General features: G+C 41.0%; 1 protein-coding gene across 2 annotated transcripts in view; it reads right to left on the bottom strand.

The window, feature by feature from the left end:
* INTS9 (integrator complex subunit 9) overlaps positions 1-15,701 on the bottom strand; it is a 75,249-nt gene that overhangs the window by 21,159 nt on the left and 38,389 nt on the right. For both annotated transcript variants that reach the window (XM_054383546.1, XM_054383545.1), the window contains 3 exons: positions 15,413-15,593; positions 11,724-11,784; positions 2,329-2,500 (listed from right to left, as the gene is read on the bottom strand). In XM_054383546.1, the coding sequence (XP_054239521.1) occupies positions 2,329-2,500; positions 11,724-11,784; positions 15,413-15,593 (414 nt within the window). The remainder of the gene's footprint in view (positions 1-2,328; positions 2,501-11,723; positions 11,785-15,412; positions 15,594-15,701) is intronic.

Here is a 15,701-nt window from a genome sequence, read left to right on the forward strand (position 1 = left end):
CCATGGATAGATAAATTTAGGAAACCACCACAAGCACCTGGAATCACTGGGCACTCCAAGGTCATCACAACCAAAGCAGATCTCAACTGAAGTTTCATATGAAGAATAAACTGGGAATGAATTTCAAAGATCATGACCCAGTGTACCCACAGGTTGTTAACGACTGCCATTCAGATGCCTTAACAACCTGCCACGGCTGCATTCTAAAAAAGGAATCTGCTTTATTTTCTCACTTCACAGAAGGATCCCATTTTAATATCGAAAGGGCAATTACCTCTCCCTACAAGAAGACACAGAATAAGAGTTCTTTCCACTAAAGGCCAATTTCTGACCCCCTCGCTGATGGTGGGTAGCACATTCTGAACATGATTAATGCCACTGACTTCCTAGGGATTCATGAAATAGACAACCCAGCAAAGCATGTACATGCTCTGGTTTTAATTGAAGTCCCAACTGGAGCAGAATTCACTGTTTCCAAGACAATCCATATCTATATTGCAGTTTTACTGTAATTAGGGTGTATCTCCTGAAACTACCTCAAAGGTCAGGAGTGATGGGTACTGTAATAGCTATGACGTTAGTGCTATGGTACCATGCATCAATTCCCAGCATAAGCACAGCCTAGATTGAAGTTTCTTAGCAGGAAGCCCCTTGTATCTATCTTTCCTCCCCTTGAGGGTGGGCTAATTACACTCTTCTTTAAATCCTTCCAATATTGTCATATACTTTTTGGTGTCAACATTGTGAAAGAGTCAAAGGGATTTGCTCATCAAGTCTACAGTTAAAGAACAAAGATGGAAATAACCCTTTACCTAGTCCTCTTTGCTTTAGGTTATGTGCTTTCCTGCAGTTCCATTCACCAAAAAGAGGAGGAAAATGAGCTCAACACTGGGACTACATTACACCTTTTCTAATCACTTTGTCTTAGTCAAAATCCATACCTTTTTTATCTGGTTGAGTTCTATAGAACATAACTCCTAAGCATAGCAGAGCTCATTCTATATAACATCAGTAGAAAAGGCTTAAAGGGTGATTTCCCTTCTCACATCTGAAGAGTGCCCACTGTAGAGTTCTGTTTGGATAATGCATCAGGCATAAAGAGGAGGCACCTGGACAGAACATCAATCAATTGGAGGGAAAGCCTTGAAGTTTTTTAACAGATCACACTCTGAAAGATAGCCCACTCACTACATTTCACAAAAGCTTCAGGGTGAGGATCACAGAATTAGGGCATGTTACAGGTTAGAAGGAACCTCTCGAGATCATCTAGTCCAACCTTTCTGCTAAAGCAGCTTCATCTAGAAGAGGTTGCATAGGAACAAGTCCAGGCAGGTTTTGAAAGTCTCCAGAGAAGGAGACTCCACAAACTTTCTGTTGGAGAGAAAATGCACATGCAGGGTCTCAGGACATAGCACATCCTTAGGTGGATAGAACTTGATTACTTAAATCCATTAACACTGAAAGCAGACTGATAGAAGTGGAGGCATTTAAAAGACCTGTTGTGACCCTGTCATTCTGAATCATTGAGAAAGGTGATAGCTCTGCCTTCCAGCCCAGACCATTCTATGATTCTGTGATCTATACTTAGCAATATCTAAAGGCTGGGTGTTAAGAGGATAAGACCAGACTCTTTTCAGTGATGCCCAGTGATAAAACAAGGAGTAATGGGCACAAACTAGAACACAGGAAGTTCCACCTAAACATAAGGAAAATCTTCTTTCCTGTGAGGTGCTGGAGCACTGGGAGGTGGTGGAGTCTGGACGTAATTCTATACAACATGGAAGTTTACTTGTCTGGGTGACTGGTTTAGCAGAGGGGTTGGACTAGATGATCTCCAGAGGTCCCTTCCAAGCCCAACTACACTGTGATTCTTTGATTCTATGATTCTATGACAACAACATCTTTAGAAACATGATGAAAGGGCACAAGGGACGCGTAAAGGTTTGTAATTCTAACAGAATACAGAGAAGAAGCATTTTTCCTTTCTGACCAGTATCAGTTAGGTCTTGCCTGCATTTAACTTGCAGCCAGATCTGCTTTTAATCAAAAAATTAATTTCCTGTAGGCATTTTATTGCTGTGCATAACAAAGATTTTGCTTTGAAATGGCAGGAACGAACTCTGCATTGACAAAGGTTGACTCTGCAGGGCTAAAAAGAATGAAATGTCACAATAATTACTTTTGTCCTTCCAGGCAGTCTTGGGGTCTTAATTTAGATGAGCTTCTTACTGAAGTCAGAAACTTCTGCCCCAGAATAAATTAGTAAAGCCCATAGGATATGGCCACAATCTATTGTCAATTTGATAATTCTACCTGCATTTTCCTTACCTGTGAAGATAACAGTGTTCAGGCTAGATTTTCCCCATAACTCCATGAAATGAACCACATCCCCAAATCTAAGGGACGGATGTCCAGTGAACACGACACATGGCTGCTTGAAGTCATTGCTGAATTCTCCATGGATGCTAGGATAATGTTTCAACTTGTTTGTCTGAATGAGCTGAAATAAAAATAAAAATCCAGACATTACAAACTTTTCATACCTCTGTGCTTCAGTGCATTTATTTACAAGAGATTATAAATATTCTACAGTTTATTTCTATTTCATCAGAGTCCCTTCCTGCAAATCCCCTAGGTTTTCCAAGAGATTTAATCATGACTGTCCTAAATGTTTGTGAAAATGAAGCCAGAATATAGGGCCAGGTGCCTCCAAGTCCTTGCTCTCATTTCTTTGGTACCAGCTGTGTGGTAACTGAGAGGAAACTCTCCAAACACTCCCAACTTAGAGTTTCCTGGAGTGAACATAGTGCTCAGCTGTCAAATTAAAAACAAGCTACTTTTTCCTATTTGCCATGTCTAGAAAGAGCTCTGGGCTCTGGCGTTTAACCTGGTTTCCTTGCATCATAGTATTACCAGGCAATTTTGCCTTCAGCAGCATGTTGCTATGAGTTTCATTAGTATAATGAGTTCATCCAAGGTCAAGTTTTCTGAAACAACACAGGAAAGAGCAACCTGACTTGTCCTTCCTTAACTGTCACAGACATCAGCTATAACAATGAACTAAGAGCAGTAAGTTTTTGGCACTACAGCTGGCAACCAGAGTATCATCAACTATGCATGTGGAACAAATCTTCTTACTAAATGGGGTAGTTTATTTATCAAGGCTCTTTTTGAAGAGTAGTTTTGCTTTATTTCACCTGCCACTGTTTTCTAATCTGCAAAGCAAGGTTCAATTTAAAAAGCAATTTCATGGACTAGTCTGCTAAGCACTTCTGTGCAATATATTGCAAGTATTTTCTTGGCAGGTATATGCTTCCATCCCCAGCCTGAAAATATCTGTAAATACAGTTTTCTTATAAAGTATGCAATTTAACACAATGAAATCACACACTGAACAGCTAAGAACACACAAGGAAATAAAGAGTGTGAAACAGGGGAATGGTACTCCCTTTGTCAGCCTTACTTTGCTGTCTCCTGTCAGGCGTGGCAACACTGCTCAAGAAATAGAATTCCCATATGCAGGGTTCACATGGGAACTGTTGTGCTGTGGAACCCCAAAGGATATGACTAATTAGCAAACAGCATGCTCTTCACTACTTGTCATCCTATGATGTGTGCATCATGCTTTTCTAGCAGAAAACCCTGCCATGCAAGATGCTTTTCTTCACTGTAGCATATTTCATTTATTATCATTTGATTTTCAAAACAACAAAGAAAGAACACTGCAACAAGCAACAATTCTGGTCTCTCCAAGCAGTAATTCATCTTTCCAGATTCTCTTTTATTTCTTACTGTTTACCATGGCGGATCTAACTCAAGATAATGTGCCTACACGGAAATGAACAGAAAGCTCAGAATTCTGATGCTTCTTAAAGCCTCTTAGCAACTCATGCACAACAAAGCACTTCAGAATTCAGGGTTATTACACAATTAGGTTCTTAATTGAATTTAGCATCACTGAACAAAAGTATCAACCCTACTCAACTTCAAGCTGTCGGCACCTAAAGATATGCTTTGGAGCTAGAACAGACAACGTACAAACTTACCCTCAATACCCTTGCAATTACAGAAAGTTGGATACACAAAGGTGCCAATATTTATATCTTTCTCTTTTGCTTCCTCCAGTCTGGTCGCCTTCAAGTTCCTAACAGCAAATATTTACTGCTTCCCACACATTCTGTTTATAACTTCTGTGTAATGGAATCACAGAATGTTTTAATTTGGAAAGGACCTTTAATGGTCATCTAGTCCATATCCCTTACAGTAAGCAGGGACATCTTCAGCTTGATTGGGTTGTTCAGATCCCCATCCAAACTGACCTGGACAGAGCACCTACCATGTCTCTGGACAGCCTAGGACAGTGTTTCACCACTTCCACTGAAAAAAAAATATTTCTTCCTTGTATCTGGTATAAATCTCCCCTCTTTTTAGTTTAAAATCATCACCCTTTGCCCTGTCACAAACAGGGCCTGCTAAGAAGTCTGTCCCCATCTTTCCTACAGGTCCCTTTAAGTAGTGAAAGGCTGCAATAAGGTCCCTTCACAGCCTAAATGACTGGACTGCAATGGGACTGGGATCATTCCTTCCGGGGTTGACATACATGGGAAGCTGTAAGTGGACACAGTGTGTTATTTCCACATGGATCCTTAGATCATGGAGGAAGTAGCTAGGGAATTACACTTTGTGTAGCTTACTAGTAATACCATATTTCTATTTTGTCTTCAAGAGGGAAACTTGGAAATAACATCCTGTATCTGCTCTGGCAGTTAATATGCACTGAATCTTGAAAGCATTTCTGCAATTAAAACTGGTAAAGCTTTCTGATTAACACATCTGGAGTGCAATATTCAGAATCTAAACTTAGCTTCAGTAATAAAAACTGCAGTTTAGCAGACAATGGGCAAAACAAATTTGATCCCATAAAATAGCAGCATTTAAATGAATGGGTAAGAAATGGCCCCATGAAAGCTTTTCCTCTTTTTTCTGGGGGAAGCCAAAAACCTCAAAATTGAGGTTGCAAAAGCAGTTTCAATTGACTAAACTGGAAGAACAGGGCAATTTCTTCTTCAAATATTAAATGAGATACAGAATCATAGAATTGTTTAGGTTGGAAAAGCCATTTATGATCGAGTCCAAATATTAACCCAGCACTGCCAGATCACTACTAAACCATGTCCCTATGCTTGCAAGGACCTGCAGATAGCTAAATGAGATATTTCTACACCCAGCATTTATGTAACACGTGTTCTTCCAGCATCCCATTTCACGGGTTCCTTAGGATTATGTATATGCTTATACAGCATTCAAATCTCTGCTAAGATGTGAGCAGTACTCTATGTGCAAAAGCATTCTGAGCAGCCTCTTTCACTGCTATACCCATACAAATGTTCACTGTTTATGAACATAAAAGCTGTATTCTCTTCAAAGCATTATGGAAGATTCAAATCCCTTCTGATTACTTTGCAGTGAGACACAGGATCTCTAATCCAGTTTTCAGGACCTTGAGCTTTGTCTGTGCCATTCTGTTTATTTTATTTTCAGCAACAAAACATCTAGCATGACTCTGGGGTGCACTGATTCGAACTGGGATGCTAACTCATGAGGGAAAAGGGACATGCACTGAATCCTCAGCACCATGTCCTGAGGTGTGGCTGATTTTTTTTTTTTCCTCTTCTACCTTGGAAGACCTTTTCTGGTAACTAGAAGCAACACAGAGCATCTTTTCAACTGAAAGCTTAGGAAATAGAGGATGGTAAAGCACTGAACCGAGACAGAGGAGAGTGAGAGAGAGGTGTTTTTAAATCCCAAATGGTTATGCTGCCCTTTAAAGCAGTAGACTTGATTTACAGGGTCAGCAACTGCTGCTATAAACAGGATAAATCTCCAGAGCCTTTGTGTACCCTTTACTGAAGTGAGCCAAAATACACCTCTATTTACTTTGTGTGTGTGTGTGTGTGCGTTTTCTACATCTAGGATTTTGAGCAGATGTGGTTCTTATCAGTGAATTAGTGATGCATTTATTACTGCACCTTCCTCACTCCCTTCATAAGATCAACACTAATAAGAGTCTAATTCTATATATTGCTGTAACATAAAACACATTCACCTGGTTCTAGGTATTTATTGCTTTGAGTGTGTGACACAGGGACTAGTATATGGAGGAGGGTATCAAAGATGAAGAAGACAAATGCTGCTATTTAAGACCACAGAATCAATGTTGTTCCACCCCAGCTATTTGAGTCAGAAAAAGATGGTTTCGGTAGCCATTACTCTTAGATACTGCTAACAGAATCCTTAATAAGAGGACAGTAAATCTAAATTCTTCCTCTGTTAGCAAATACTGATCGGTATAAATTATCTCTCAAATTTTTCCGTGGCAGACATTTAGAGAAGTCTGGACTCACTTATCTTGCAGCTTCAAATTGTCTATCTAAAGATCAGGCAAAAAGGAAAGGGAGTGAAAGCTTCTCATTTTACCTTGCTATAACAATTCAACCATTCATTGTGGATACCTCCACAAAAGGGAGGTATCCATGGCTCTCTACTGAAATGGTTGGGGAAAGGGTTTATTCTTCAGTTGTGGTTCTGTTAGGAGGGACGTTTCCATATGGTCAAGGAATTTGGTGAAACAAGTTGGTTCTGGAATTAACTAAGCAAATTACTTATTTAAGCTCTGCAGCATTTCACCTAGGCATTGTGGAGTTTCAATCTAGGCCTCTTTAGACAGCTGATCCTAGAATACAACTGATGCAGTGCCTTGGAAGTGAAAGCGACCAACTCCCTCAGCCAGCCTGCTGTATTCACAAACAGCTCCAGTTTTTAACTTTGCAGAAGCTTCCAGTGTTATGTCACTTGCAGCTTTTCCTCTCTTTCCCATCACAGTAAATGCTGGCAAAAATTGAATCACCACTTTTGTTTAAGTTTTGGGAACACAGCCATTCACAGAAGGAACCATCCCTTTCCTAACTGTTTCTCCACTCCAATTTCCCAGTTTTCCTCCAGACAAATCACTGGCTGGAATGTAGAGTAGTCCATCTCCAGATCCTAACTCCCTCTAACAGAGTAACATCAACTCTTACCTCAGTGATCACAGAGAAATGGCTTTAAAAAGAAGCTCTTTTAGCTTGTGCACAGCTAAAAGGCTGTAGATAAGACTTCAAAAGCTTGTGCAAGAATCTGCATATTCACTTTAGTTGGAACTTATGTCCTAATCCATTCCTACAAGCCTGAAGCACTTTAGACCATATTTCTTATTTATAACAGAGGGAAAGTATATTCCCTCTTCACTGGGAGTGGCTGTTAGGAAACAAATTGCCACCCTAAAAAACTGTACAGAGTGATTGTGTGGGAGGAGATATGATGAACACCTACTACTATGGTAAAGCAGAAGTAATGAGGAGGGAGTATATTTGGGCTCTCTGCAGAGTTTAACAGTATATCTGGTTTTATTCAGTGCAGCAGAAAAAGGCACAAGTTCAAAACAGGTAACATAAATCATAAACGTGAAAAATTTCCATGGAAAGAAAATGAAAAAGGCTTCAAACAACTTAGTACAGAGGGAAGAGTAAGACAAAGTACAATTCATAACTGTAGAGAAGATGGAGATACTTTTATTTATCCTCTTTTAACAAGGGATATAATGAAGTGAAATGCAAAGTACAATCACAAGTGATTAAAGGAAGCAAATGCTCTTCTATACGATGCATCAGGCATTCCTGGAACTCATTGTGCTGCAAGAGACAACATCAACAACTTGGGGGAATTTTTACCTTTCTTGTTTTTAAATCTTGATGTTTCTACAGCTAAGAGCAGTATTGAATTTCAGGACCAGGCAGCGTGCTGGGCTGGACTTGCTCTGCAGATAATTAGGAGCTTATTTCCTGGCCTGTCCCTTTCTGATGTACCATGCCAGGCTTGAAATTAATGCTTGCTAAGAACTAAGAGCCAACTCTGAGTAATTCCCTATTTTCTTCTAACAACTGAGCAGCTAAGCTCATCTTTTCATGATGGGTAATTTCTGTACAGGTTACACTGCACAAGCCTACTATTACTTTGACAAAAGTAAAGCAATTCTCTGCAAACAACCTATCCAATAGAAATAATCATTCAGTGTCTGTTTCTCATGCTCATAAAAAACACCCTTAAGTGCTAGTAAGCAGAGTTCCTGATTGTAAGGCTGTGTAATCACCTATGTAGGAAAAGACTGTTCACCTAAGACAAAAAGGCTCTAACTTAGTAACTGGAAGCCTTGAGTAGAAGCCTTTGCTCTCCCTTAGACTGATGGTATGGCCATGGACAGGTTGTTCAGACTAAGTCTGCATTAAGGCCATTTTTCTTGGTAGAACTACACCAAAACGTCCTAGCAGCTGAGCCTACTGTGGATACTCTTTGCAAAGGCATAACAGAGCCAGGGAATAAATAACACATTTATTAGAGATTGTACTGTAGAGATTATATAGCTGTTTCACATATATGAGTTACATATATGGTGTCAGCTACAAGATTTTGTCTCTATACTGTTCACACTGTTCCAACTCTGTATTTCATAGAAGAAAAAGAAACCCAGATCCTCTCCCATGCCTGAAAAATGGTATGACATTAAACCATAACCAGCTGTAGGTGCCACTGAAACTGGAACACGGCCCAAGGCAGATGAGAATTACAGAAGTAAAAGGATAAAACCACGGAGTTGTTTATGGTTGAAACAGGCCTTTAAGATCATCTAGTCCACAGCAGCTGGAAATGACAATGCCTCAGAAGACAGCAACAAGGAACAAAAACACATGCTGAGCACTGGGTACCTGACATGGGCATCTCAGTGCTGTGTTGGCAAGCATGGGTGTCTTACATGTCAGTCGTCTGTATCAATCTCAACATGCTTTGATTGTTTAAAACCAAACGGAACCAAGCCATGCATCTCTTAGAACAACAAGGAGCAACCCGATCTGGCTTTCTCAAATGTGTCTAAACTTCAGTGATTTATGATCTTAGCAAAAGACTAAATGAAACAGCAGCCTCAGCCTTTCTTTGCCAGGGTGTTACTTTGTTTTGGCTTTGCTATTAAGCCAGGCTTTTGAAAGAGTGTTGCTATATGCCTAGGGCATCAGGACTTAGAGACATTCAGTCCATCATGGGGTGAGGGTAGTGCAGGTTACTCTGCTTCCTGGTGTTTACACAGCAGCTCTAGATGAACACCCACACCCACACTCTTACTTGTGTTACACCACTTGCTGTGAAATGTGTAGTGGCAGCTCAGTGCTGAAATGCCCAAAGGTTACAGCCATTTCACAGTCTGAGAGCCACCAGGATGTGCATACACAGCACACTGTGTCATTAGCACATTTAAGGCAATCCTTAGGCAAAATGGCTAAAATGGCTTCCTAGAAATTATACCCTTGGGTCTAGATAAGCTGTTTGTCCATCTCATGATAAAATGTTCCTAGATTTACATGTCATAAACTGTATGACTTGGCCCTGTCAACCAAAGTCTGTGCCTGTGCTACTCCCTCTAAGGAGTTCTAAGGCCACTGATCTGTTCTCCACTGCTGTGAGGTCTTTTGCTACATAATTTCCTTGATCTGCATACAAAGCACAGAAGAATGTCTCGAGAGTTAAACAACAATTTGGCAAAATCTCATTATCAACAAGCCTCTGGGGAATATAAAATGTCCTAAAAATTAAGAGGACACAGTTACTACTCTACGAACACAAAGATCCATCATATAAAATGGGTTAATTAATCCAGTCTTCGACAGCTGCTTGTTTGGCTTCTCATTTTTAGAAGGGCTTTCACTTAAAACTGTCAGCTCTGGTTCATGTTGTGAACTAAAATTTCCAAGCAATGTTTTTGGTAGAATATAGGCTGTCAGTGAAACCAATGACACTGTGGATCAACAAGAACACTCCAGAAATTAGGGATGCAGGGGAAATCAGCTGTATGGCTACAGGGTTTTGTACTCAGAGATCACACTTTTGGATTGATTTATCAGGGTGAATGAATTTTTTGGTTACAAAAAATATGGTGAATAGGTGTCCTGCCTGGCAGCCTACATTGTTCTTGGTAACCGATTATACACAATTCACTGCGTGTCTTGCTTGAAATCCATTCAAGCATCTGAGGGTTTCTGGTCAGATACTTCTTTCAGCAATGCCTTTGAAGTACCTACAGATGGGCAATGACAAATTCCAGCACAAGTCTCTGAATGAGATATCTCAGAGAATAAAACAACCCTCAGTACCCAAAAAAGCATTTAATCTCTGGACTTTTAAACCTGCAACGGCCACTCTACACATCTCATCAGATAGTTCTTGCCACAAGAACTAAAAAAGCCAGTTTTCTGAGACTGCATGGTTCACTGTCTCACAGGAACAGTGTTTAGCCAAAACTATTTCTCAGTTCCATTTCTTCCTTTCCCAGTCTGTCTCTCGTTTACATCAGTGGGAAAGCTACCTGTTCACAGTGGAGAGGGTATGAGATTTCCTTTCTTCATAGAACAATAGAATAGTTTGAGTTGGAAGGGACTTAAAGATCACCTTGTTCCAGTCCCCCTGCCACGGGCAGAGACACCTCCTGCTAGACCAGGTTGCTCAGGGTCCCATCCAACTGAGCTTTGAACACTCCCAGGCTTGGAACCTCCACAACTTCTCTGGGCAATCTGTTCCAGTGCCTCACTACCCTCATATGCTAATATCTAACACAAATTTAACTTCTTGTTTGCAGACATTACCCCTTCTCTTGTCACTACAAGCCTTTGCAAAAAGTCTCACTCCAGCTATCCTGAAGGTCCCCTTCAAATAATGGAAGGCTGCTATAAGGTCTCTCTGGAGCCTTCTCTTCTCCAGGCTGAACAACCCCAACGTCCTTAGCCTGTCTTCACAGAAGAGGTGCTCCAGCCCCCTGATCATCTTCATGGCCCTCTTCTGGACCTGCTCTGACAGGTCCATGTCCTTCTTGTGTTGGGGGCTCCAGAGACTTTCTTGACTAACTCTGTAAGCAGCTCTGAAGAAATTAGTTTACTTAATGTCTGGCTAGCTTAAAGTTCCCTTCAAATTATCATTTTGTCACAGGGAAGATTCCCATAACATATCCTGCAGGGATATCTCCCTCCCAAAGACAGGCACCTTACTCCCCTTTGCTTCATTAAGATGATAACTCAAGTAATTTCTTTTAAAATTGCCAATGACAACACTCAGTGCCACGAACTTTAACTTTTTCATATCAAAGCTCATTGTCAAGAAACCACTTCTTTTGCAGCAGACAACATCGTGTCTGTTTCATCTAGGGAGGTAGCAGTTGGGATGACTAAGCTATCTCTGTTAAACTCTTAGTTTTATAGACTTTCAAATAAACTGCTTGGACAAAGGGAATATTTGTGGTTGCAATCTGATAAGAGCAAACACTCAACCATGTGTATGCCAGATAGCCTTCTGCAGGGGAAGAAGTTAAACAAGCAAGCATATAAGATATATGTTGAAATAAACAGTGATTTTTTGAGTTCAGTGAAACCATCATTCATTCCTCCTCCACAACCCCACACAAATCACAGAAAGCAAAGGAAAAAAGCCACTTGTGTGAATGACACAAAACTATTAACTAGGTGTAGAAGAGTTTACCAGAAAAAAAACCAAAAAACAAAAAAACCACGAACAGCAACACAGGACTGTGATCTAGAAACCTACTTACTCTGTGATCTTAGCAAACAGCAAGACCATGGTTTACTTACCTCAGCATGGGGAAAGGGAGGTTCTGGAAGATAAACCTTTGTTTGTTTGTTGTGACACAACCTTTCAAAGAAAAGGAAAATAAGCTAGGTTAGAGAGGTGGAGAACATCCTCCAGTATCTGCTGCCATCTACTGTTAAACTTTCTCTGGAGAAAGCAATTTCATAGCTGTGGCATCAGGTGCAAAATAATCCATGTTTTACTTCCAGTTTCTCTGTTTAGAGGACCATCAACTGCAGAACACACAACTTAGTCACAGTGAGATCACTTACAGAAGGCACAAGAGAACTGGAAGTGATTTTGTACACGTTATGTAACAGAACTTTGCCACTGAGGACATTTGTAACTCAACATCCACAGCATTTCATTGTCCAGACCTTTCATAATCCAGACCTCAGCAGTTTTTGCAAAGCCAAATTACTTGCCAACAGAAAAATTCTAATTGCCTCATCCCACTCCTCAGCTATGACTTGGTCCTTTTATTTGTTACAGTCTAATTCCCCTGCGTGTTTTATCATTGCAGCTACAATGTCGGTAAACTGCATCTCCCCATGACACAATGCTCCCTGTTACCTTTATTTTACATCAACTGTTTTGTTTCGAAAACACAAATACTAAAAGCTGTTGATTAGCTCTAGCTGGTCTCCTGATTCATCCTATCACAGAAGTTAAAAAAAGAGATATTTGTCAGAGGTCTGTGTGACGTTACAGTTACCTGCAGTGACACTATCCTGGTAGATTTTTCTGGGAAATATTACCTGTCTTGCACTTTCTTCACTTTATTAAAAAGCAATTAAGACTGGGTATTATTAGATGTGATAAAATCTAAGAGAGACTAAGAGCAGGAAATTTCTTTTAGTAACTCCATGCACCAGTATAGGTTAGGAGAAAGGAGCTCTCTGGAGATAGACTGGGAGGGCTGGCAGACAACAGGGTCATTATAAGCCAGCAATGTGCCCCTGTGGACAGGAAGGCAAATCATCCACTGGGGTGCCTTGAGAAGAGTGCGGCCAGCTGGGTCAAAGGAAGTTTTCCTCCCCCTTTTACTCTGCTGTACTGAAGCCACATCTGGAGTATCGTGCTCAGTTCTGGGTTCCCCAGTTCAAGAGAGACAGGGAACTACTGGAGTGAGTACAATAGAGGCTATGAAGGTGTTGAGGGGACTGGAGCATCTCTTTGACTGGCTCAGAGAAAGGCTGAGAGTTCTGGGGCTATTTATCCTGGAGAAGACTTGAGAGGGCATCTTATCAATGCTTATCAAGCAGGTGATAAGAGGATGGGGCTGGACTCTTTTGTGGTCACCAGTGACAGGACAATGGGCAGTGGCCACAAACTGGAACACAGGAGGCTTCATCTGAAAATGAGGAAAAATTTCTGTCCTCTGAGGGTGCCAGAGCACTGGAACAGACTGCCCACAGAGGTTGTGGAGTCTCCTTCTCTGGAGAGATTCCAAACCCACCTGGATGTTGTGATCCTGGGTAATGTGCTGTGGGTGACCCTGCTTTAGCAGGAAGCTGGACCAGGTGATCTGCAGAGGTCCCTACCAGTGTCCACTATTCCATGATACTGTGATTCTGTGATTTATCTGACTAAATAGAAGAACTGAAAGGCTGGAATGCCTGAATTTCAATTCCAGTTCTGACCCCAAACTTCCATTGCACAGTAGTTTAACCTCTTCCTCCATTTGCACATAAGTAAAACACGTTTGGAGATTAGCTAATGTTGGGTTTGACTTTTGAATATAAGCCACTAGAGCAACACCGAATTAAAGAAATGGTGTCTGAACATTTGGGTGTCTCAATTGTGCCAGGCAGATACAGCAGATAAAATGACCCAACTGTCACACATAACATTTCTACTCCTTTGATACAGTATTATTGTTAGCAGCCATCACTTTTGGCTTCTACTGAAATGAAATCACTATGTAAATTCAAAACAAATAATCCTTTAACCATAAACTGTAAGAGTCAACACACCCTAGTGAGTACACAGAATTCTGGCCAGGACATCAAGGACTGGTTTTCCTACTTTTGCTGAAAGTAACATGGTTAAAATTCACCAAATTTCGATCCTCTTTACAATTCTCCTGAGTGATCAATTCACATAAGATTTCCAGGACCTCTCTTTTTTTCCTGAACTCCAGTCTGAGGGGAAGGAAGGAAGGAAAAGCTAAGTTGCTCTATTTAATAATCTAGAACATGTCTCCCATATGCAAGGATTTAGGAACAATTACAACTGGTGGAGTTCTCCTTTCCATGGCTCAGAATTACTGAATGATTGAAGCTGAAAGGGACCTCTTGAGATCACCTAGTCCAACCCTCTGCTCAAGCATTATCAGATAGAACAGGTCATCCAGGACTGTGCCCAGTTGGGTTTTGATGTCTCCACAACTTCTCTACCCAACCTGTTCCAGTGTTTGACCACCCTCACAGTAAAAAAGTGTATTCCTTTTGTTCAGACAGAATTTCATGTGGTTTAATTTCAGCCTCCTGTTCTGTCACTGGACCTTGCTGAGAAGGGTCTGTCTCCCTCATTCTCATTTCTTCCATTCAAGTGTTTCTACACGTTGACAAGACTCCCTCTAGCCTTTTGCTCTCCAGGCTGAAGAGTCCCAGGTCTCCCAGGCTCTTGTCTTTGTGGCCCAGTGCTGATCTCACTTCAGTAAGCCCATACCCTTCTTGTACTGAGGAGCCCAGAAGGAGATGCAGCACTCTCCACATAGCCACACCAGTGCTAAGCAGAGAAGGATAACCTTCCCTGACCTGCTGGCAGTGCTCTGCTTAATGCAGACTAGGATACTGTCAGTCTTTTCCTGTCACAAAAACATGTTGCTGGCTCAGCAAAATTAAGCCTGAACAATCTATTTTGATTACACAAGGAGACTGTGGTGTAGTTTTGGGGGCACTGGATAAGATGTGCAAACAAGCACAGATAAGAAGCACTCAAGTTAGGTACATCAATCATCAGTGCAAGTACCAAAAAGGACCGATCATACAACCGTTTTGGTTGGAAGAGACCTTTTAAGATCAAGTCCAACTGCTAATCCAGCACTGCCAGGTCTCCACTAAACCATGTTTCTCAGCACCACATTTACTCTTTTAAGTCCTTCAGTGATGGTGACTCCACCTCTTCCCTGGGCAGCCTGTTCCAGGGCTTTACAATCCTTTTGTGGAAAATGTTTTCCCTCGTGTTTAACCTACACCTCCCCTGGCACAACTTGAAGATATTTCCTCTTGTCCTATTGTTTGCTACTTGGGAGAAGAGACTGACCCTAACCATGCTACAACTTTTTTTCAGAGTGAGGAGGTCTCCCATCAGCCTCCTTTTCTCTAGATTAAACAACCCCAGTTCCCTCAGTTGTTCCTCACAAGACTTGTGCTCTACACCCTTCACCAGATTTGGACATACTCCAGTACCTCAGTGTACTTCTTGTAAAGAGGGCCCCAATACTGAATTCAAGTCGTGGCCTCACCAATGCTGAGTAGAGAGATAGAGATTATCTGACTTCCTATGTTCTACAGGAAATTATGCTTCCATAATTACAGGACATCTACTTACACACTCTCTTGTGCCTCAAGAAACATGCTTATAATTCTAATCAAGTATATACTAGAATATGTCAAGTAGAGAGAACCTGTATTATATCTATTTACTATAGGTGAAAGTAGGAACTGAGGTTGATGACACCTACCATTCAGCAAATATCTGGGAGAACTCAAGGGAGCTGTTGGCAACAGGTGAGATGAAATAAAAAGGGACATTGGAGAGCCCAGCAGAGTCAATATACTGATACAGGCACTCCAGCAGATCATAGATCACTCCAGAAGGGTAACAGGGAACCAGCACATTTCCTCCATTCCGGACAGTCATAGCTAAGGGAGAGAGAAAGTAATCAATTAACAAGGTTCATACTTAACATTTTAAATAGAATTTATTTAATCCAGATTTTATACTTAATAAATGAGGGTTGAAGCACCTCT

Source organism: Indicator indicator, chromosome 9 (assembly GCF_027791375.1).
Source record: "Indicator indicator isolate 239-I01 chromosome 9, UM_Iind_1.1, whole genome shotgun sequence".
NCBI classification, from domain to species: Eukaryota; Metazoa; Chordata; class Aves; order Piciformes; family Indicatoridae; genus Indicator; species Indicator indicator.